General features: G+C 36.6%; 2 protein-coding genes across 3 annotated transcripts; both read right to left on the reverse strand.

Moving 5' to 3' along the window:
- Positions 1-754: 754 nt before the first annotated feature.
- On the reverse strand, positions 755-6,997 carry LOC120734381. 2 transcript variants are annotated; one of them, XM_040033184.1, is made up of 6 exons: positions 6,746-6,997; positions 5,869-5,973; positions 5,736-5,778; positions 5,413-5,537; positions 4,867-4,925; positions 755-3,579 (listed from the first exon to the last, which is right to left on the reverse strand). In XM_040033184.1, exons 1-6 carry the CDS (start codon positions 6,747-6,749, stop codon positions 3,094-3,096), a joined length of 822 nt encoding a protein of 273 aa, XP_039889118.1. In that variant the 5' UTR covers positions 6,750-6,997; the 3' UTR covers positions 755-3,093. The 2 variants fall into 2 exon arrangements, with proteins under 2 accessions (XP_039889118.1, XP_039889119.1); XM_040033185.1 differs by having other exon boundaries at positions 5,869-5,970; positions 6,746-6,996.
- A 976-nt stretch (positions 6,998-7,973) lies between these two features.
- si:ch1073-15f19.2 (T-cell surface protein tactile) lies at positions 7,974-12,719 on the reverse strand. The gene is made up of 7 exons (XM_040033182.1): positions 12,559-12,719; positions 11,984-12,331; positions 11,428-11,537; positions 11,189-11,333; positions 9,297-9,746; positions 8,607-8,709; positions 7,974-8,333 (listed from the first exon to the last, which is right to left on the reverse strand). Exons 1-7 carry the CDS (start codon positions 12,638-12,640, stop codon positions 8,204-8,206), a joined length of 1,368 nt encoding a protein of 455 aa, XP_039889116.1. The 5' UTR covers positions 12,641-12,719; the 3' UTR covers positions 7,974-8,203.
- Positions 12,720-24,472: the final 11,753 nt, after the last annotated feature.

Genomic DNA, 24,472 nt, shown 5'->3' on the forward strand with positions numbered 1-24,472 from the left:
ACAATCTGAGTATATCTTCAGGTTATGTAAGGTTGTAAGGAGAGTAAGGTTATGTTCTTTGAAAACAGTATACTTGGCCTCAACCTGTAACTGTCTGAGTAGCAAAATTATTATTAAAGATAAAAAAACCCGCGTTCATAATAATATTGATTATCCATGATCGCAACCTTTGTCCGTTGTAACCATTGCCAAATAAATTTAGATGACTAATAGCAGTTTTACAAGGAGGTGGGACAGATTAGAAAACCCACTTACAGTTAAGTCCATAGGTTTTTGAACAAAGTACTTCTTTTAGTAATGTTGCCTCTGTCCATCACCACAGTGGGTTTTAAATCAAACAATCAAGATGTGATTACATTGAGGTGCGAACTTTTAGCTTTAATGTAAGTGCTTTAACAAAAGTATTGTGTTAATTGTTTTAAAATTGCATGCATTTTTATACCCAATCCCCCATTTTCAGAGGCTCAAAAGTATTTTGTAATTGAACAAGCTAACATAATTAAAAAAATTATGACTAGTTTTTAATACTTGGATGGATGTCAACATTTACCTGATGTCCAGAACCCATGGACATCACCAAATGCTGCCTTTTCTGTATTAAGATGTCCAGCATTAACCTTTCCCGCAGTCACCTTCAGTGGTGTGCTTTGGATCGTGAGCTGTTTGTCTCTACTGAACTATTCTATTGAATGTCACACTTACTTTAACAGTTGTTCGAAACGCACTATAGAAATTTAATGCACAATTCACAAGCTGCAGTGTAACCCACTTTATATTTCATATCTGTCATGTAATCTTTGTTTCATCTCATCCCCCCTCCTCTCGCTCTCTTCGCACACATACATGAAACAAATAAGCAACTTAAAAATAACACCTGTTCCAATTACTGCAGGTCACATGTGGCATCATAAGCAAACTGTACAATGATAGCAATCTTACAAAGAAACCACATGCCCGACTACAAGCTGAAAGAGAATTGTTGCATTGCTTTTTCATGGCTGAAATTAATCCTTTAAAGCCTGAGCTGTGAAACAATCGGCAGAAAATTCAAATTTCTTGAAAATAGAGAGTTTATTGAGCCATCTGACAAATTTGTTTATAAATTATTTACATTTTAATTTCCATATATGGCGTTTAATTTGTATTGTATTTGCTACATCTGGCATTTCAGTTTAAAAAGTCACAAAAAAACTGTATGTATCAAATACTAGGCGTTAAGGGGTTGTGATTATGCAACCACAAATTTGTACTGTGAGCTTGAAAGCCAATGTCATATCTTAATTACTATTAATTTTTTTTTTACTTTACATTTTTTTCATTTTATTTTTTTAACTAAAAAATTAATCTTCTTTTGTATTTTCTGTCTTCTCACAGCCACATCATGCAATTTGCAGATTTTTGCTGAGCCTTGCTGAAAGGCAGATAAATACCTTTGAAAATGTGCCTCAAGGAAATTTTCTTACCACTTGATCAAACTCAGCAGTGAAGCACGGTTCTCTGCAGGGTCCCCAAAATGGGCGTCAGCTTGGCTGAGCCATTCTTGTGGACTGCATAATCATTTAATTACTCAAATCATTATTATGAAGACGTTACGTAGTTGAATGATTTCCTGCATTGTCAATGTCCCTTTAATACTTTACTGTAACCCAGTCATAAACTTTGGTACTTGATGTGTATGTTTACTCTAAGAGCATAGTATAAAACAGTATAATTTCCTTTGTCTATGTAAAGATAAGTGTGTTGCCTTTTGCTTCTCATCATGTCATATTAGATTACAAAACACATTAAAAGCTTTATCTCTTTTTTCAATTACACGATTAAGATAGATCTAAAAGCTAAGTTGTCAATTCATACTTATTTATAGAGTAACTTAGGAAATGCCCAGTGCAAATCAACTTAATAGGCTACAGTATAAGATTAATACCCATATTTAAATGATAAACTGCTCCTAATTACAACTGATTCTTTATAGAAGCGTGACTTTATAATTTTGAAAACATCCTGTATAAATGACTGCCTTTATGTCCTCATACATGACAGTTACTAACGGTGCCTGTTATCCGTGAAAAGTTTCTTTTGTGACATTCCCATATGTCTGCAAGAGTTGCATCCAAAATGCCCAAGGGTAAAATTTAATCCATAGAGGGGAAGTAGGCCATGGTCAGCTATTGAAAAACTGTCAACAAAGAGTGGGCTGCAGGCTTCTGACTGCTGAGTTCACTCCATAGCTCTATTCCCTCGGCAGATAGCCGGGCAGTAAATTATCCTGTCAAGGGATTACAGTGAGGGAAATAATCATTTAAGCAGATGGCAAATTAGCTCATATGTGCAATAGATTATTAAAGTAACAACCATTGTCATAACCATGACGTGTGAAATCCTACATGACATTTACAACAAAGCAAGGTGCCCACAGGGAAAACAAAATATCATCACTTATGTCCCACTTAAAGCTTCCCCCCCTTTTTTGTTTTTACTTCTCTTTTTTTTAAACGTTATCGTCACGTTAATGTTATCTTCACCCTTAGCATTACCGAGAGGCGGTTTCACATATGCTGAGGCATGTCGAGTTTTTCAGTGAAACATTCCCTCTCAGCACATAGCCAGCGCCCACATCGTGGAAAACAAATGTAAGAAATAATTTCTTCACACCTTTCTATGAGACATCTGGTAATATATGATGATGAGACATCAAAACAGTGAGAGTTCTTCCATGGCCTGTGATGATTTGGTGTTTTCCTCATCTTTTGCAATAAACTGAAAATTTTCCACATGGGCCTTGACATCTAAATGTCACGCAAAGAGTTTCCTTTTAGCTTTATTTACATTTATTACACCCTCTGCATGAAAGGTACACTTTTCTTCCTCTGTTGCTCAATGAGGAGACCTCATCTTGTCTGCCTCAGAGAGGAAATTGCTCAACCCTGCAAGCAGTTTGAATATTTTAGATGATGTAGTTTCATTTTACAGCTGTAGTAATAGACAGTAGTTTGTTTTTTGCACATAAAATAAAATAAAAACCAAAAAGTCTTTTTCAGGTGATATAGATTTCAGTTCAAAACAGTTTGAAACAGTAAAACTTGATATGTTTGTTTAACCGTGCTGGTGACCATCCTGGCTAAAGCTACCAATGAAAGGATCTGTGCAGCTCTGAAAGGTTTCTACTTCTGAAAGCTGTTCACATAAACTCCCATTGTTACACTCTTGTTCATCTTTCATTTCTTCACTCTCTTGATTTCCTCCATCCTCGCGCCTTCGCATACTATTCCAACCAACATTCCTCTCCAGCGTCAGATTCTTTTCTCTTTCCATTTCCTCCGTCTGTTGAGCTATTTGTTGACTGTTGAGGTAGATGCTGCTGTGTGAAACCATGGTGCTGGTGTCTCTGGACGGAAGATGAGAATCCATGTCTGCATCCACCTCCAAGAATGTATTCGGAGGAGGTGTGTGGTGGACTGACAGCTGTTCGGGGAAATGATTTCGTCCCTGTGACTGGCTATGCTGATGGCGATGCTTCTTCTTTCGTTTCTTTGCAGTCTTCAGGTCCAGTGAGGCATAATTCAGGTCATTCTGGAAAGGCTGGTTTCAGACAACACAGACAAAAATAGATTGATTGTAAAATTGATTTCAGGTTTTGCTTCACTCTGCACTGGTTTCTGCATCCTATTTAGTGGCTCCTGTGTATGTTCTCATGTATTTGAGTTTGTCGAGTTTATTTTTAGAAGGCTTCAGGCTTAATTGTGTTCATTGGTTCACAGCTTTATTGACCACAAAGAGTCTCTGGTGTCAGTTGCCTTCCGTTTTGAAAGCACTTCTGTAAGCATCAGTTCAACTGATTTGACTGTTGTATTTTTGCACAAAATGTAAGTATTTAGTTTTAGATTGAGCTGACTTCTTGAGTATAGTCAGTGCAGAACATTATTATACTGTGTGAAATACTGACAGTTGAAGTCCATTTTATGTCATAATATCTATCTTAGTCTCCTTAATGGTTATAAAATGGTTGTAAAAGAAACGATGTAACGGAACTTAGTGTCGATTTTGGTCAAAATCATAACTGCGAACCGTGTGCAGTAGGACAAAGTGAAAAACAAGTAAAATGAATTCCTACCATCACAAAAAATAGAAAGTAGAAGGAGGGCACGGCAACTAATCAGTTATTTTTGGTTACAATTGTATCTTCAGTTATGGAAATAAGGTAAAATGTTTATTGCGCTGCATTCCATTTCGCAATTTTGTTCTTGTCTTTTGTAATAATTTTGGCGCGCCTCTTTACTTCAGAGCAGTACACTCTTAAAAGCATCAGGCAGTAACAGATTTAGCCAAGATGATGAATAGTCTTTGTTCAAATTCAACAATCACAAGCGCTCAACAAATGAGCGTTTTAAAAGTAAGCGACTAACTGTGTCAAGCAGTAATTATTTCGATATTTTTTCTTTAATTGAGTAGCGCCGACACAGAAGCATAATGTGTCATCCTTTCACATTTTTAAACGCTATCAGTCGACGCGCTAATTTTACAAGACTAACATATATTTCACAAGTCACATCATCAGCAAGTAAAGTAATCAATGAAAGAAGTGTAAGAATGACAGAAGAACTATATACACAAGTTACAAGTGCCATTCACATACATTAGTGTGCAGAATGCTGTATGTAACAACTCAAAGGAACTTCAAAGAACCTGTGAGTTATGCAGTTAATATAAATTCTGTAAATAAAGATGGAGTTAAATGAGCTTTTTATTAATTTATGAGAGTCTTATTAGGGCATTTCAAAGTCTTTACTGGATCATGTAATAGAAATATGTTAATACACTAAAATACACTTGCAGATAGATTTGAATAAACTTATGAACAGCACTTACCTTCTTACTTTCTCTTGTGCGTTGCATGGTCATCATCTCATAGCAACCCTCTGCAGAACCTGAAGTAAAACACAAATAATGTTTTCTCTTATTAACACTATAATGCCCTTTGTATCATATTTGATACATGAGTTTCTGAGACCTCGTCAACATGATCATACACAACATGATATAGCGAAAAAAAAATTGTGGATTTTGTTATAAGGGCTAATAAACATCTCAGTTCCAAAAAATCAGAATTTTCTGGTTATTTTTTGATGGGTTGGGTCTTACAGGGTTAAACATTCGGACGGAATGCTAATAACAAGACAACTAAATTATAAGTCAACAATTGGGGGCAATTAAGACAAATTTGCACATGTTAATCCATTAAGTTTTAGTCCATATTAAAACATGTTTTCCATGTTTGTTTTTGCCAAAAATGTTTTTGTATATATCAGCAAACCATACACAGTTATACATTAAGGTATACAAGTGTTTCTTAATGCTAACGCACTGATTTTGTCTTGTTTTTCTCGAAACGAGTCAGAAAGCAGACACACTCACTTCTTCTCTCTGTGCTGATGTTGCCATAGATTGGATTTTCCTGTTGCTCATGATGATTGTGGGGATTTTCCCTCTGCTCTTGATGATTAAGGTCATGAAAATAATGCCCTTCATTGTGTGACAGGCTTCAAAATATGAAAGAACATTTGGATAGTTTGTTTAAACAATGTGATGCTATTTGCATATTGTAATTTTATCAAAAAATAAAATGAAAATACTCCAGTATCTATTACTGTTACTTACAATCAAGTGTTGTCTATTGGACTAAATAATACATTGCCAACAAAATAAATAAATAAACAAATATATATTAAAAAACATACGTTTCTTCTTCAGAAGTGTGGGGGCAGCAGGATCCATTTTTTTCTGTGTGAATAAAATATGTTGCAAATTTACAGAAAGTAAAGAGTGCGTTAGAAATAACTGTGAATACATTTAGATTACATATCACCTTACCTCTGCACAAAATAGTTCTTCGCTTGATGCAAAAGATCACATTGAGGCATAAAGAGATCGACAGGGCCACAGATAGCAGCGCCACGGCTACGAGTAGCATATCTACTAAGAGACAAAAACAAAATGACCACTAATATTGAAAAATGACACATTTTAGAACTCAGTGTTCATATTTCAAACCTATTTATTTGCTTTCGCTGTCATTAATATTACAACCCCCTTTCTATGCATCACAGTATCAAAGAGAAAAAGAAATGATTCTAGCATGTTTTCTAAAAACAATTAGATGCTTTAACATTGTTGGACAAATCCAATCACTGATGGTGAAGAGGAGAATTTTTAAGAAAACTACGACCTTGCATACTTTAAAGCCTGATATGGCTACTTTAAAGTTATTAGCGTATACAGCTTCGAGTGTTTCTACAAGCGAAGCGTCGTAGGTTTGCTTTTCAAAAGTAATCTTTCCCTCTCAGTTTTGTTCACAACTAGAAATTATTGACAAATTTACATAAAATGCTTTTGCCATGTTCCCACAAGCACAACATGCTTAACTACTGTAGACAAAGAACCATACGATTACATACATATATACACAGACATGATTACTAACTCAGACAGCCTGGAGTTTTGACTTTTATCTTTTGTCCTGCCATAATCATAACATAACTAGAAAAATATTTTTCTAGTATTTTGGAAAATAGCAAATTATACAGAATTATACTTAGCGATATACGACGTATGTGAGATATGAATAATGTTGTGAAATATACATATTATATATATATATATATATATATATATATATATATATATATATATATAGAGATATAACAGATATGTATAACTTAAAAATTTCTAAAAGGTCTTCATATCCTACCCATATTCCAGCCGTCTTGAAGAAAACGTGTTCTCTGTCTGATACGACTGCTCTCAGGTTACAGGGCATCACGTTGTTTAATCAGTGAGATGTGCAACACTGTAGTCTATTTTTACCCTCCCTCTGTTACCTCGCTGGTATCACGGTACTTTGAAAACTGAATGTTCTTCAGTTACAAACAGGAAGCGAGGTAACCTCATTCTGAGGCACGCAGTCTCAACACTACAGTGGGATACAGAATAATTTCATATAGATCGCTGTATTATAATATAAACATGACAACTGTTTAGAAACGATAGCAACTTTAATATTGTTCGTCACAGTTATAAACAAATACAGTAAAAAACTATCTACAATAAGAAAGCAGAGAATTTCACACAGACTGGTCTGCTCTCAACGTTAGAGTTAAAAAATAAAATAAAAAGAAAAAAGAAATAAAGAGTCGAAAAATGGTGAAAACCACAATGTGGTCTTGAACAATAAGCTCACATTTACTTATAGTGTTCTGTCAGCTGTATGCAGGGGGCATTGTTACGTATGCTATGTATATATCAAGAATTTAAATCTTGCATAGACGTAGCGCTTTGTGGTTTAGCTGTTGTGGTTGGAAAATAAGAAAAAAAAATGCAGTTGTGAAAAGTTTCCCAGAACATCTACATACGTGAGTGTCTGCAGGGCAGATAAACACAAATGTCGATGGCTAAATAAATACAAGCAGTATCCATTTAAATTGCTCATTAAAACTTAGCAATTCATTAACTCAAAGGATTAAAAAATATATTTAAAAAAACATCAGAGAACTTGACTTGTTAATGTTTATGAAACCCGTACTGATTCATATTTTCTTTCATCAAGTGGTTGCTATGTTTCTTTTAGCCATTAAGCCCATGTGGTTTGTGGTTTTAGCCCTGCTTTGTGATCATGATTGTCGCTCTGCGGTACCTGTGGACAACAGGGGTCTTTGATATTAAGACATTTGTAACATTGTTGCATTAACTAAACATACTGAGCTAAATTAAAGAAAATCCTTGGGTTTCTGGGCAGGAAATGCCTCATCAGACTAATGAATGAAGTATTACAGCAGAAGCAGCATTCCTTTGAAAGATATAAAGAAACTATAGAAAGTACACCATATAAAGTTCTGTCACTGTGTATGAATTGGTAGTATATGGAATAAGCAGTACAATATTTGAAACAATGTCACAAGAGAAAAGTAAATAACACAAACACGGTTTAAAAGTCAGTTTAATGAACTTTAATATGCATTCATTTTCAGCTATTGATATATTTGGGTGCATTTTATACAAAAACAAACAAACAACCCCCCCCAAAAAAACTCACAAAGTATATACACAGAGCCACATTTGGAAAATTTCCTGTGACTGGTTTGTAATGAGTAAAAATAACCTCATTCTGTAACTCTCAACATGACCAAGAGAGGACAAAAATTTGACTCATTCATATTTGAGTCTCTGTTAAAGAGTTGCACCTTGAAATGGGAAAAGAGTCTGTCAGAGTCTCGCTGTGTCTTATTGCTGTATACTTCACTGGAGGTGGAGGGGGTTTGAACGAAGGCGGCGAATCCAGCCTACAAAGACAGAGTCAGAGTGCAAATATTGACTTGTGGCATTGTTAGACAGTTAGTTGAAACCAGAAAGCATTGAGGCAACTTTTGTTGTGATTTGGCGCTATATAAATAAAATTGAATTGAATTGAATGTGGAGGTATGTATTGTAGGTCATGTGTGTCTACTGGAAAATTTGACAGATATCAATATTTTTGAGGTCATTGAGGGTCACCCAGTGCACGACCCTGTGCAGGTGTGGAGGACGGTTGAATGAATAGATAGTAAGGGTTTTACCTGGTTTTTATAACTTGTCTTCTAAAAAGAAAGCCAGCCACGGCGATCAATACCAGCACCGGAACAATGATTACCACCAACAACAGATGAATCGGTGCGGTATCTAAGAAGCAGATTGTGAGAAGGGAAAATGTGATTATTTGTACAGCAACAGCTGCAGTTTCTAACATATTGATTGTCTTGCTCTGGTGAAACCGAGCAAAACTTCAACAAATACTGATAATAAATGTAAAGCTACAACGCAGAAACTTTCTGCTTCGAGGCAGAGAAGTGTGTCTTACAATCCTCCCCCTCAGTTTGTCATGCAGCATCCCTAGAAGTAGATGCTCCTCTTAATGAGTTTTCTACCTGGGAAAGGCCTCTAGCCGGAGGCTGAGCAATATATGATGAAGATGCAGATGGTGAAAGCAAAGAATCTCTGGCTTTTCAGGTTTTGCCTTTTGAGCATTTATATCTGCTGTTTGCCTGTTTACAAGCAATTTTTTTTTTCCCAACACTGTGACCTTGCCTTGATATTCACAAACCGAAGTGCTCACTTTGTTGGTAGTTCCCAAAGAAAATGCACCAAATGGTCTAATAGCATCACTAACGAGCTAGAGGCAGACTGGCAATGTATAAAAAAATTCTCACATCGTACCAATACATGTTTAGATGTAAATAAAGTAAAATACTGCGGTTTTAAAACTTTACCCTTATTTTCATTTTCTCCATATTTATCTCCAGATGAAGGTGTTTCAGGACTTTTAAAAATGTTTCCTGTGGTGCTGTATTCTTCTGGCGTTGCTGAGGAAATGCCCTCTGGTTGCTCTGTATGTACCTCAGTCTCATTCCTCGTCTCATCACTGGCCGATTCTTGCGTTGAGGTCAACATTGTGCTAGGATAGCCTGATTCTGTTGTCCTCTGGACAGTCGTATTGAGCAAATCTTGGGTGTGAGAGTGTGTGGTAGGGGATGCTGTGACAGAGATGTGTGTAGAATTTGTAAAAGAGGTTATGTGCTCATCAGCTGTGATTGTAACATTTGTGGTGTTTGGAGCATTTGTAGCAATGAAGGTGGTCCGATCTGTGTGGGTTGAAAGCTCGGGGGTTGGTGATGTTGTAAGGCTGATGCCTGCTGATTCAGTCAAACCCTGTGGTGACACTGTCAAGACAGTGAAAGAAGAAATAATCCTGTTATCAGAATGTACTGTGCAGATTGGTTGTGTCTTCATATTGTAGAAATCTGTAGTCTGTCCATCACATTAGAATCATGCTAGCTTGCATTGCTGTTTACAACATACTTCAATCTATTGGGAAATAAACTTAATTGCTTGCTCGCCAACACTCAAACTTTACGGTCAGAGCCTCGTATTTAATATGAGATATAGAGCTGTGTGTTCAATGTATTTCCCAAATGTAAAGCTATTTATTGAACCTGCATAAAGAGTAGGGATTATAATAATAGTTGACGAAAACTTTAAATTACCCAATGAAGAGTAATACATCATTAAAACACGGCTCATGTTGGCATTCGGGAGAATATGCATAATCAATACAACTAAAATATTTCAAGTATCTAGAGTTTGGAGCCTTGGGCACAGATTTATGAGGTAACGGTGTGGGCATGAATTTGCAATATCAATAGTACAATGTACAGGTGTTTCTTTTTAATTAGGACAGTTTCTCTTCTGAGTGTCAATTTTAATGCTACCGTGCCTACCCTGATGTATATACCCAGAGAGGTTTGATGTCCAATGAGACACAACTGAGATGCCATAGTTTGATAATGTACATTTCTATTAAATTTAGTTCAGAGCTACAGGAAATTGTGACCTATTTCGACGTTTTCAGTTCTACATTTGCTGTACTACTCCAATCTGACCAACAGACTGTGCTCTTACCCCATATCACGATTCATAGCTGGTGTTGAGCTACTGTTATAGTGTGCAGTGCGTTGTGTTTGTGTGTTTGTAATTGTGGTTTGAAACATAGAATGAAAGAACGGGAAGTAAGTTGTGACGTCTGTGTGGCTACTGTTTGTATTTTTTTGTCACGTATTCAAATTCTCATGAGAAGCGTCTACAAAGGATGAAAAAGTAGACAACTGGGGATTATTTTCCTAACTGAGCACAGCCGGCTCACAGCACTCCATCAAACTATTTAACCAGTGGTGGCAGGCAGACCACATGCTGCTTGGTTGTATTGAAATTTAAACTTTTGAATTATGTTTTAGCTGGGTGTATTTCAGTATTCCTTCAAATCCCAATGGACAACCGATTTAAAGCAAATAATTGAGTTTCTTTTTCTTTTTAGTTTTAGTAGTTCCCAATTTATTCCTAGTTCCTTCCACATTCTCATAACATGGCTGGCAGCATCACAATCCTTTGAATCTCTCGCCTTCCCTTCAGCTAATTAAAAATTAAAATTGAGTGAGCTACAGTATAATAACAAAAGTTCAAGTATCAGCTTTCTGGTCCAGTGCAGTTTATTAAGTCATTCAGTCTCTTGGGCCCTCTACTAGATTGCTAATCCAGCCCTCGGGAAATGATGAAATTGAATATGACACAAAGAGGCAAACAGCAGCAATGAACTGAAGACGCTCACCTGTCTTCAAACTTGTGGTTGTCGTTAGCACTGTGACCACAAACTCTTTGCTTCCTGTGTTGACAGTCAGTGTATAAATCCCTGCATTAGCATCAGTCACCCACCAGAGCTCCAGAGATTCAGTCTCTGACAACACTTCATCATTCTGGGGCAAAGCATGATTATGTAGCACATAAAAAACTTTTATTTTGAAAAGAAGTCAGAGTTAAATTCAGTTTCAAATTCCAAGTTTCCTTTACCTTGGTCCATCTGTACTTTGCGTTTGGAAATGATGTGCAGCGAATTGTCACATTTTCTCCATTTTGGACTTCAACAGTGCCATTCACATCACACGTTATTTTAATGTCATCTATTGAGGAAAGCATGAGATTAATTAGATTTGTTGATCACACAAAAAACGTAAAAAAAAAAGCAACCGACTGACTGATGTGAAAAGCACATTTTGTAATATGTCTTCTGCCAGTGTTGTGATCACAACATCCCTTCAGCTGAACAAAAGAGTGTATTGTGTCGTGTGTTATGAGACAAGTAATATGAAAAAGAAAACTGTGTCTTTTAGCAGAGCTCCTAGATGTGTTCTTTTCGTTCTTACTTGGATTTGCTGAGCGGTAAATAGCTGCTGAGATTGGCAGAGACTGAGTGCTCTGATGCAACCTCAAGTAATGTGAAATATATGCAATACAGCATTAGATAGAAAGATGTTGTGTATTTCTATTTAAATATTAAATCCAGGGTGGTCTACAAAGTCTGGTTTAGGTACTTAGATATGGCTTTGTGCGTACTAGGTTCTCTTACCTTTGATTATTAGCTGTGTTTTAACCTTTTTGGATCCAGCAGGAAAGGTGGCCATGTCACAAACATAGATGCCTTCATCCGATTTCTTCACATCAGAAAGTTTTAGATGGGAACCCAGGACATCTGTACCGTTTTTCTCAATCTGGATGGTAATATTTTGCCAGAATAGATGGATTCCATAAAATTGGCTGTGCAAACCCAGCTTTGTAGTTTTATTTGTTTCCTTACTCCATTCAATGCTGACAATCTTGTTATCAGTAGCATTTATTAAAGTGCAGGGTAAGGAAACATTCTGGCCCACTACAGCTTCCATCTTTTCATAATGGAACAGCTCAACACCCTGGATCCCTGTCAGACACATCAGATAGTGTTAGAAGTGACAAAAGTCAGGAGACAAAATCACTTATACTTTGAAGTTGATAAAATAGACTGCAGTCTGCTGGGGTGCAGGCTTAGGATTATAGTAACACAGCTTGTCACACCAGAAGCCAAAACGTATTTCAAAACTAATGATAAACATTAATCTTTGCCAGTATATCATAACCCCCCAAAAACATGTGGATATCCAGAATTACCTTGAATAGTAGAAGCAAGAAGTAGAAGACAGAAAACTATTCCCAATGCATTTCCAGCCATTTTTGAGGTCCCCAAACTCATTACGACGAATCAGACTGTATCCATCGAGCCTGATTGAGGCATGCAGGAAAGGCAGAAAGAGTAGAATGTCAACTGAGGTTAAAGAATGGGGCAGAAACTGCGAGACAGGATGGCCTATCTTTACAGGAAGTCGCATAGAGACAGTGACTCATTCGTGTATTATTGAAGCTTTGTGGTAAAAAGAACCTGGTGCAAAGCATACATTTGCAGTAGCATGTGCTTCAGTCACTTCTCCTTTTGTCAGGACTAACTAACAAGAGTCAGACTCATATCATTTTAACAAGAATGATTCCAAGGGGACACACAAACCCAAACAAGAACAAAATTAAAAATGATTTAAATTAAAACCAACTTCTTAATGTGTAGTGTTTGGTTGATACATCAGTCCACTCAGACCTCATCTTTAGTATATCCTTAATACACCACAGATGAACAACGACATGTGAGATAATATGTTGTGATATTATTTAATATAACAAAAACAAAATCAAAATGAGGTACAGCGGTTCAGTCTTCCACAGGATTTAGGAGGGTAAGTAGCATGCAATGCTACAAACAAAAAAACATAAGAGCAACATTGCAGACAATTAGAAAAGAGCTCAAAAAGTATGAGGGCTGTTAGGAGAAAACCTCTTTTCTCAAAAACAAACATGGCAGCACAAGGTAGCATCTAAACAAACCACAAGACTTTTGGAACAATGTCCTTTTGACACACAAGGACAAATTGGAGATGTCTGGCCATAACGCCAGCAAGAGTCGTGTAGCGAAAACATAACACAACATATTAGTTCAAACACCTCACACCAGCTGTCAACCACTGTGGTGGAGGGGAGATGATTTGGGCTTGTTTTGCAGCCACAGTTCACCTTGCAGTGATTGAGTCAACCGTAAACTCCTCTGTAAACTCAGGTATTCTATAGTCAAATTTGAGTCCGACTGTCCAACACACGATGTCAAGCAACAGGACAGTGATTCAGTGTATTGCAGTGGCCCAGTCAAAGTCCAGACAGCAACCACATTGAAATGCTTCAGTGGGATCTTAAGAGAGCGTGAATAAACAAACGTCTACAAACCTTAATGACTTGAAGTAAAGAAGAAATTTGCAAATATTTCTCTATGTTAGGTTCAAGGTTCAAGGTTCTTTATTTGTCACATGCATAGTTATACAAGTATAACACACAGTGAAATGTAACCTGACACGCTCCTCGACATGTGCAAAAGGGGGTGGGGTGGGGGGGTGGGGGGTAGAGGAAGAACATTATATGTATATAGTGTATACATGAATAGTGTGAAAAAATAATAGTCACACAGAAAACTCGTTTGTCACACAACACAATAAAGTCGCCTGAAAATAAAACACAGTCACAATGTATAATTAGTATGACCATTGTGAAAAACACAAATAAAACTAGATTGTCAAATGAATAAAAATACATCGCTGCAATCATAAGAATCTATCTATGCATGCCTGTCACACATCTCAACAGACACGAGCAAATAAAAATATCTTTCCTAATTTAATTTATTTGCTTTTCAGTGCGGGCTGTTAGATGTAGGCCTCAGTAGACAAAATGTGCATCGACATATTATAGCAGTTGGCTAAATTGATTGCCTTATATTATCTGTTTGGTTGGCGGTTAACGTCTCCAAGCAGAAGTAATTATAAAGCTCGTCACACTTGCTTTGGGATCAAGAGATAACAAAACAAAAAGTATTACAGAAATAATGGGCAATTTTCAGCAAATATGATTTTATTACTCCAGTAAATAATTTGTTTATCCCATTCATTAGAGACGAGAAACATTGTTCCTGTAAGACGTTGTGTCACAATACTCAAATCGTAATGCATAAATTAATTCTTCAAAGAAAATTGAATCATTTGCATGCGGCTTTGTGAATGATAGCTTCAAATAGCTATATCCAATTAGCACAGATCATAAGAATAAACTGGAAAATTTGTTTAAATCTTCTAACCAAAGGCTGCAAGGATACATGTGTGTAACTAATGAGGGCTGCAGGCCAAGTGAAAGCCGATAATTCCGAAAAATATTTTCGGAAAATTACTCTTCAGGGATTTAAGATTAAGAAAACTGTTGGTAATCTTATTTGATGAATAAGTTGCAACGTTTTAGAGACTGCGGCTTTTTTCAATGTCAAATCTGTGGAAGCAGAGAGAAAGCACTTGTTATTGATATTAGGCCCCCCTAATGCTGTTTTAGTACCCCACAATATCTACTGCTTTCCCACATATTTACTTCTTCACATAGTGCTGGAAGTCTTTTAATTAATTTTGAATATTTATTTTGAACTAAAACTCTCTAAATTAGAAGAAACTGCTGTGAACCATACCTGTGCATATGCTATACTGTGACTGGCTCATATGTTTCACAGTGTGTCTCTCTTATAATTTAACTGATGCCAGTACGATCCAAGTTGGGTTTTTTTTTTAATCTATTTATTATATTATTAATTTAGTTATTTGATAATAGCAGCATCACTTCCACTGTGACTCACAGAAATCTCAAAAATTTCTGCCAATCACATGATCCCTGTGATTACTTCATTAAGTAGTCCAAGAAAAATGTGACAAAAGAATGATAAGTATTCCACTAATTAGAATCAGCGTAATTTCAAATCACTAACCACTGTTCCTGTCAGAAAATAAGAATTAGGTGAAAATGAATCATTCTCTCACTCCTTCTATTAACTTACAATTAAAAGAATGAATGAAGAAAACCTCTGTCACTTGTTTTAGTATGCTGTTTCTGCCTTCTTTGATGTGCTGAGAAGGAATGAAAGTGCTCTAACCTGCTGTTGCACCCTGCCCCTCTTGCACACACTATTACTCATAGTCCCAGTCAGAGGTCATGTCTGCTCAGAAAATCTCTGGGCTTCCTAGATACAGGGGAATTGCACTTTTTGCAGCCTATTGCACCAGAACACTAATTGTAAACCTTGTGTGCGCGTATGCGTGTGCGTGTATGTGTCCGTGTATGTGGGGTGAATTTTTATGCGCTGACCTCAAGGGGATATGTGACACCTATGCTGTTACACATTCACACATGCTGCATTGCTCACTTGGACACATTCAACGCTTGGTTTTTGCTTTGAGCACAGTGTTATCTCCGAGAACAAGTGTGGTTTTTAAAGGCAATGCATTATTAAAATTCGAACATGTAGTGGAGATTGACTACAAGGCAGTCGGAGCCCTGAGAGACATTTTATTTGTACTGTATCTAAATCTAAGTGTAAGTTTTGCTGCTTTCATATTGTGTTCTTCTGGTACAAACTAATTAACACGTTTTTGACCTTCTGTGAAACTTCCTCAGTATTGATTATTGCGCTTTATCTTCAACTGTGATAGAGTGCTGTAAAAAAACAAACCCAAAGCCTTCCTGATTTGTTAGTTTTTTGCATGTTAGTCACACTTTAATCATCAAAGAAACTTTAATATTAGACAATTATAACTTGAGTAAATGCAAAATGCAGTTTTGAAATGATGATTTCATTTATTAGGCAAAAAAAAAAAAAACCTTGGCTGTATGTGAAAAAGGAATTTTCCCCTAAATTTAATAACTGGCTGTGCCACCCTTGGCCACAAGAACTGCAATCAAGTATTTATGATAACTGCCAATGAATCTTTTACATCACTGTGGAAGAATTTAGGCCCACTCTTCTTTGCAGAATTGTTTTGATTGAGCCACATTAGTGGGTTTTCCAACATGAGGGCATGCCAAAGAATCTCAATCAGATTGAAGTCCAAACTTTAACTACGCACTCCAAAACTTTCATTTTTTTAACTGGTGGAGTTAGAGAGCTGAAAATCCTACAAATAGTCATGTCCTGAAGCAGCAAAGCAGCCCCAGACCATCACTCTACCAATACCATATTAGGCTATTGGGATGATGTGTTTTAGGAAATGCTGTGTTAGTTTTATACCAGATGTAATGGGACATAAACCTTCCAAAAATGTTGACTTTTGGCTCTTCAAGTTGTTTTGCAAATGTGAGACGAGCCTTTGTGTTCTTTTTGGTAAGCAGGGGTTTTTGCCTTGGAACTCTCCAATTGGTGCCATTTTTGTCCAGCCTCTTTTTTTATTGTTGAATCATGAACTCTGACCTTAACTGAGGCAAGTGAGGCATACAGTTCTTTAGATGTTGCTCTGTTTTCTTTTCTGAACTCCTAGATGAGTTGAAGGTTCACCACTGTTTTCCCTATTTTGGGATGATGCCTCTCACTGTGGTTTGCAGGAGTCCTAAAGCCTTAAATGGTTTTGTAACTCTTTCCAGACTGATAGATGTCAATGGATTTGACATTTTAATGTGTCTTTAGTTTCTTGACATGATGTGTTGCTTTTTGAGATCTTTTAGTCTACTTTACTTTTTCAGAAAGGTTCTATTTAAGCGATTTCTTGATTCACCAGGTCTGGCACTATTCAGGCCTGGGTGTGAATAGTGATATTCTAAGGAGCTTGGATAGAAAAGTGCCTGGACTTCTTTAAGCTTCCTTGAAGACGTTCCATCTCTTATCCGAGAAGCTTCTTTAGTTCTATAAGCAATTGGTGGAGAGTCCCAGATTTTTATCCAGTTTTGAGATCCCTTCCCAGGCGCCTTAACGCCTACTCACACCCTGGGCCATTTGACCTCAGTAAATCACATGATAGGGTGAGGCTAGGTTTCACAATGGGTTCATGGCTGATTGTGAACCACACCCATTTTCACACCTTGGCTTGTGTGATTAGGTGGAGGAGTCCATGACTCTCTTGGGGACATTCCCTTAGGGCTTAAATCTGGGACTCTTCACCAATTTCTCTTAGAATTGAAGAAGCTTCTCAGATGAGAGGTGAAACGTCTTCAAGGAAACTTAAAGAAGTCCAGAAAGTTTTCTTTCCAAGCTTCTTAGACTTTGATGACCTGGATGACTGAGAACCTTCACAGACAGACTAGTGATATTGAACTCAGCTTTCCTGTGATTATACACAGTTAATTAATGGGGTGGCCATTACCTTTTCACACAGGATTACTTAGGTTTTAGATACCTTTTTCCCCCTTGACAAATAAAATCATCATTTAACCCTTTAAAGCCGGTCAGAGCAGGCACGCTCCGTTTTGCGTAACTATTTTTAAATCCCGGTAGCACTGCAACCACATAAGCTAGCGCAATAATTGTTTTTGCATATGAAACCGGAGGAGTTGTACTTACATCTTATGCCATCAGCTTGTCCTAGGTCACAGTTTCCTTCCACATATAGCTTTGCAAAAACTGCATAAAAAGCGCTTGCAGCAAGAAAAACATAATATTCCAGAAACACGCTTTGTCGATCCGATCAGCTGTTTGTAACACTTCCTACGTCCATCAGCGCGAACTATCGCATGTCCTCCATGTCCTGCCCAAAACCGGAAGTGACGTCATTTTGCGGAAATGTAGTTTTTTACCATCAGGGCCTTATGAGCCTATACTGGTGTTTTTAAAAGTTATGTTTGACTTTATGACTTTCTGTGTCGTTTGCACTGCTGGAAATAGTTTATTTTGATGCATATGCTGTTTTTTTTGCAAATTTCCGTTATAATATTTATTTATTTATTTATAATATTTATTTATTTTTCGTTTTTCCTGCAGTATATAAAAAATGGTGTATTTCAAAAATAAAACTATGAAGACACTCAAAATAAATTTCGGGTGGTGGGAAACTATTTTGTGCAACTTTTTTGTATTTACAGTTTTGAGGGATAGGCCTCTTAAATTTCTCTAACTAGAAATATATGTTAAAAAACAAAAACGATTTTCAATTTTTTTGTGGTTTATTGCACTTTTTTGCAATTTATGTAATTACTATGCACTTAATGCAGACATATTATTAAAATTTGGGCTATAATGGTTGTATTGATGTATATCAACTTGAAATGCTCCCAAAAATGGCACTACAACATGTAAAAATATAATATAAGCTCTGGCGGACTTGGTTCTATGGTAGGTCTTAAAGGGTTAAAAACTGCATTTAGTATTTACTCAGGTCATCTTTGTCTGATATTAAAATTTCATGATCTGAAACATGCAAGTCTGACAAATGTACTATCAGAAATGCACAAGGAGACACAAACATTTTCACAGCACTGTATGTATGCAAGCAATAACGGGCTTAAAAGCAGACTGCCAATTTCTATATGAGTATTGCTGTGTTGTACTATATAACCATATGATAGCAATCCCTGTTCAGTTTTTATAACATGAGATGAGCAATGTTAGGGATTCCAAACTTCATTCTAGGAACCATGATTACCAGTGCCACAGTAGGGCAGCTTTTATCCTGAACCAGTTTACTGGAGTGACAAAAAGTTCCACATTGTTGTCTGTATACACCACGTCAATCAGTGCCAAAAGCTGGCATGTGGTGAAGGGCAGACTGAAATCAGACGGCTGGATTAAGACACAAAATCTGGGATTCTTTTATTACTCCCCTTATTTGTAGGGAGGGCACTGACCCATTCAGAAAATGACGCATTTACAATGATTGCTTTCACCTCTTTGACTGTTGCTCAGGTGTTTCTTTTATGTGTGTCTAATATTTTCAACTCTCTGCCCAATATTTTGGGGGAAAAAAGTTCACTGTTTCTTTTGAAGGATAAATGGAGAGACACAAATAACAAGCACTGCAAACATCAAACTCTGAACAACATTAAACTTTGTGAAAGTATGACATTTTGGAGACCGTCATGAGTGGGAGTTTGAATGAAGAGGAAGGGACAAATTGAGTAAGGCATTGTGCTTGATAAAACGTTGTTTTATAACTTGTCAAGACCGCTGACAATGGGCTGCAGAATGAATGTCTTACAAGGCTGAACAGTATATGGGATTGTAATGTGGGATATTTAAAAAAAATAGAAATGCAACAATTTATTCATTACTCATTCACTCACACACCTCATAAAAATGAGAAGCACCACCAGCAACTGTCATTTTAACAGCTGAACTAATCACAACCACTGACATATTATGAAAATTCCCTCACTAGTGGCTGCATTTCTTCTAATATCCAATCTTGAAAGATATGAATAAATTATTAGGTTAGTTATTCAGTAAGTTCGTTAGCTGTACCAATTTCTTCATTTGTGATCACCTATTCTGGTCAATCACAAATGAACCAGACTAGTTATGTGTGCAGTATACCTGAAAGATAGGACCTTTTGATGCTTTTAATCATTTGAAGCAGTCAAGTGAGGAAGACACTGAAATCAGTGAGGGAGAAAGGAAAAACTGTTTTCAGAAATGATCAGTGGGTTGGTTGTGAGGGTGTTATTTATGCTTTTGTGCCCCCAAAATAAGCAATTACACACTCACCAGCTAGTACACTAGTCCTGGGCTCAGTTCTGCCTTCAGAACTGCCTTAGTTCTTCTGATAAATTCAACAAAGTGCTGGAAAATTGCTCATGGCCGGAAGTGTGCCAAGCCAGTATCCCCACATCATTACTCATCACCATGTTATTTTTTTTTAAATTTTCTGTTGTCTGAATTTGGTGTGCTTCCTGTTCTTAGCTAACAGGAGGGCTACCTGGTGTAGTCTTCTGCTGTCTTACCAGCTTCAAGGTTGAACATGTTGTGCAGTCAGCAATGCTCTTCTGCATACCTTGGTTGTAAAGACTCATTATTTGAGTTACTGTTGCCTTCCTATCAGCTCAAGCAGTCTGACCATTCTCCTCTGACCTATGGCATGAAATCTTCTCCTTGAGTTCACCAGAAAGTTTCTCTGTAAATAGTTTAAAACTTTCTTCCTCCTTCTGGTGCTTAGTTTGAACTTCAGCAGGCTGTCTTGACCATGTCTAGATGCTTAAATATATGGCTGCAGAATTAATCACATTTTAGTCCTCATCATGATTTTGACCTCCCACAATTCACGGAAAATGATTAACCAATACTGACTGACTAGCATGAGTGATACCAAAATGCATATATGCATATATTAGCAAAAACGTTGCACAAAGTAAGCAGTGTTATGTTTACATGAAAGTGTCACAAAAATCAAAGAACAATCATGAGAAATGATTGCGACCTCACTATTGATCAAACTATGGTCATGAGAATTTGCATATTAATGATCAAGGAACTGACCTGCAGTCAGCTGAGACTGAGGGAGTCACTTGGATGAGTGATGAAATGGTTCTCCCACTGAAAACGCTACGTCCAGATGAACAGAATCAACTTTTGGGGCTTGTTCAAACTAATTACGATAATAATTGTGCAGCTCTATTTCAGTGGCCAGTGAGTGTATGGCTATCATGGGGAGGGTTATGTCAGGTAGATGACTGGTTGTAGCAACTTGACCATTTCCCACTAAATTCTAATCAGTTTGTACATAAGATCAAAGGAAAATCTTTTTTAATTTGAAAAAAAATTACATTCTGAGATGTAATGCAGAGAAGAATAGGAGAGCCTTGCATTTGCAATGTACAGACGACACCCTGAAAACATAATGGTGAAAAAAAACATCAGAGAAACTTCAGATCAACAGAAGAAGATTATGTCTTATGGAGAGATGTTCTACATACAGAGCAAACCAAGTAGGAGCAGAAGAATTACAATATACATTTTTATTCAGTGCCATCAAGAATGACAAAGAAGCAGAATAGCAAATCTCATTATACAACCAAAAACCGCAAACGGTATCTCCAATCTAATGTGATTATGCGAGCCCACTCAGGACTTTTACAAAATCCAGCAACACTTGCAGCTTCTTTAAACTCAAGACCGCATAAATATTTTACATAACAAAAAGAGATTGATTTAATTGGGTGGACAACTTTGTTTTAGTTTGAGTTCACTTCCTTTCCTTGTGAAACACTTTAATGTTTTCACAGTCGCTCCCTCTTTTCCGTATACTGGAAAGCTCATAATAAAGCTAAACTTAGTCACGCACTGTTGGTTCTCTCAAAGCAAATCAGTGTTCTTTAAAAGCCATCAAAATGCCAGCTGAGAGTTGATAATCCCCAATTATCCCCTGGATATGAATAAAATATCTCTATCAAACAAAGCGTAGAGGATGAATAAAAGTGGAAGTGACAGAAAGCTAGAATTTCCAAAGCGTGATATATTTTTTTCCCATTGCTATCCCTGAACAACAAAAGAAATGGCATCTAGCCACTTTCCTCTAGTGGTGTAGAGGAGTTTATTTGTGGTAAATCTGAAACAATTTTCTTAGCTTATCAAGCTACTAAAACAAAGAGCATCAACTGGGATTTCTTCCATGTGAAATGTATTAAATTCTCTTGTTTATCTTAATTCCCTTTATATGGGTGAGATATGCTTCTCTCTTTAATGCCTCTCGCATTTAAACTCATAACTTTGACAGCACAAAGAGATTTTGTTGAGTTGTAGTTTTGTTTAGTTATTATTATAATTCTTATAGTTCGACAACACTCTGGCACATAATGAGCCATGTTCTCATTGTGATGCTAAAGTGCCTTAAAGTATCCTACTTGACTTTGTTCATTTTTCTCTGTTATACAGAACCCTTCCTCTAATGTCTCAGGGCTTCTTGTCTGAATGCAGGTCTCCTGGGAATCTGATTTAGTGCACTGAAGAGAAAGTAACTCAACATATGAGAGCCTCAGGCAGCAACTGTTAGCGCAATCCCATATTTGGCCTCTTACTCCAACTTGTACTTTACTGTCTTTTCCTTCAGCAGTCTGCTTCTGCCTCTTTCTATAATATTTTCTGTTGATTAAGGTTATATGTGCCTAATGGAAATTTATTAGTCACATAAATAATTTTTATTAAACCTGTATACGTCCTGATGCTTACTTGGAGCTGCAGCAGAATGCAATTGCTTTTAAACCAGGCAGCTTTTCTTCCAAGTTGTGAAATAGCTACCGTACTGCACAATAAAATGGACACGAAGCTGTTTCAAAGACCTTCTGCAACCCTACCTTTATAGTTGGCTTTAGCTCTGATTGTTTCAGTTTTCTTGCCAAATTTGATGTATGGTTTAATTTCACAGCTATCAAGAACCTTATCTCCAACAGCAGCAGGCAGCTGTTTAAAAAAAAAAAAAAAAAAACGGAAAAAAATATTACTGTCATAACACATTAGTGGTTTTCCCTCCCTTATGGAGTTTTATCTAAACTGTCTTTTTCAGTCAAGTATATATTTAAAAAAAATTGGAAGTTAGCAACGACTTAAAGGTACTAACTGCCAAGTTTGTAAGTTACTGTTTTACTAACAGTTTTTACTCGTGTACCAGAGTTACACTTGGAAAAAAAGTGGTTGGCAATCATGGCACGACTAAAATTATTCGTCGTGAGCTCTTTTTACCTTGAAATGGTTGCTTTGAAGACGGGGAACAAGTGTGTGATTGTTTGCAATTGGTTGCTGTCTTCACACTGAGTTTGGTCTGTCAAGATAGAAATAAAGTGCCAATAAGATGTAGTCTACTATCAGTTTGCAATTTAATAGCATCAAGTTGTCAAATCCATGTAATCTGTAGTTATATAGCTAAATGAGATAAATTGGTGAAAATTGCAAATCTGTTGCATCTACATAAACAGAAATTCACATTAAAAGGAAATTCTCATTAACTACTTACATTCAGACTCCAGCCACAACCTCAGATGTTACCCAAATGTTGCACGTTCAACCCCTGGGTGAACAGTTGGTCAATGCAACTAATTATATTCAGTCACCTAATGTACTACTCTATTCTCTAATATCTTGAGACTTGGGATCTATGACTAGGAGTACACTAGCTTTTGACTCTCTCAAGCTGGGTTTGTGTTGCCCCATGCTCTCAACCAGCTGCACTAAAATAAAATATTCATAGGCACATAAACTTGTTATTATAATTACATATAATAGTTATAACCCATTTGTGCCATATATCTGCAGGTATTATGATTTCTGCAAAGCAACATATAATACATTTCTGATTGACAGTGACTGATGTGGTTTCCTCATAAGTTAAAGTCATAGAAACTCATAACACTAAATCATCCAAAATCTTAATTCATTTGGATATATGCATGGCAACGAACACAAAATTCTTGGCTGACTGTTATAAGGTCAGATCTTTTGTTTGTAATTATTCATTATGATATTTGAGAATGTTTACAATGTTAACAAACTGTGGAAGGATTTGAGAATGCACATTGTGAATCAAGATTAGTAGAGAAAGGTATATTTATGCCCATTATTTCACTGGAATGGTAACAAAGGAATTAAATCTTAAATAGCTTAAAAATGCATTTTTCCTCAATTGAAATGAGATCATATTAGCAATTCTTTAACAACAATTTCAGCTCCTGCTCCATTTAGCATACTTTGTCTGTTAATGTGCCTTACTTGGTATTCAGTAGCATGAGCACACCTGTGCGATATACAAAGAACTGTAATAACTGAGAAGCAGAGAGCAACTCTTTTTTTCACCCAGAGCAAAACAGCAGCAACAAAATATTCTTTACAAACTCTTCTGTAATAATACCTTTGAAAAATGTTTCCATTTCTGAGAAAGCAGTTTCATGATGGTATTTTTCTTTCAAGACATTTCTATGTACCTTCAAATGTACAGATGAGCACACACAAACATTGTGGTGCAAGGACTGTGAACACAAAAAACAGTGTTGCTTTTTGTGATTACTTTTGATCACATTGATTCCACCAAAGGTCCCCATCCAGTGTGAAAAATGTCATGCTACGAGGAGGAAAACATTCTACTTCTAGAGAAAATGGCTTCAAAAGTCTTCAAAACCCTTATAGACATTCTACCATGTTTATTTTACAGTCATGTGGAAAAGAAAGTATCCACAGGACTCTATGCAGTGTGTACAAAAAACATAGTTAAACTGC

This window comes from Simochromis diagramma, unplaced genomic scaffold (assembly GCF_900408965.1).
Source record: "Simochromis diagramma unplaced genomic scaffold, fSimDia1.1 OVJJ01000216.1, whole genome shotgun sequence".
Classification (NCBI taxonomy): Eukaryota; Metazoa; Chordata; class Actinopteri; order Cichliformes; family Cichlidae; genus Simochromis; species Simochromis diagramma.

What these genes read in the sequence shown, in the direction of transcription:
- si:ch1073-15f19.2 (XM_040033182.1), bottom strand. Translation starts at nt 12,640, where the DNA reads ATGAGTTTGGGGACCTCAAAAATGGCTGGAAATGCATTGGGAATAGTT. An exon ending in TCTTGCTTCTACTATTCAAG is followed by an intron (nt 12,332 to 12,558) that starts GTAATTCTGGAT and finishes TGTGTCTGACAG; the next exon opens with GGATCCAGGGTGTTGAGCTG. An exon ending in TGGAGAAAATGAAAATAAGG is followed by an intron (nt 8,710 to 9,296) that starts GTAAAGTTTTAA and finishes TCTGCTTCTTAG; the next exon opens with ATACCGCACCGATTCATCTG.
- LOC120734381 (XM_040033184.1), bottom strand. An exon ending in AAGAACTATTTTGTGCAGAG is followed by an intron (nt 5,779 to 5,868) that starts GTAAGGTGATAT and finishes TTATTCACACAG; the next exon opens with AAAAAAATGGATCCTGCTGC. An exon ending in CATCAGCACAGAGAGAAGAA is followed by an intron (nt 4,926 to 5,412) that starts GTGAGTGTGTCT and finishes GTTTTACTTCAG; the next exon opens with GTTCTGCAGAGGGTTGCTAT.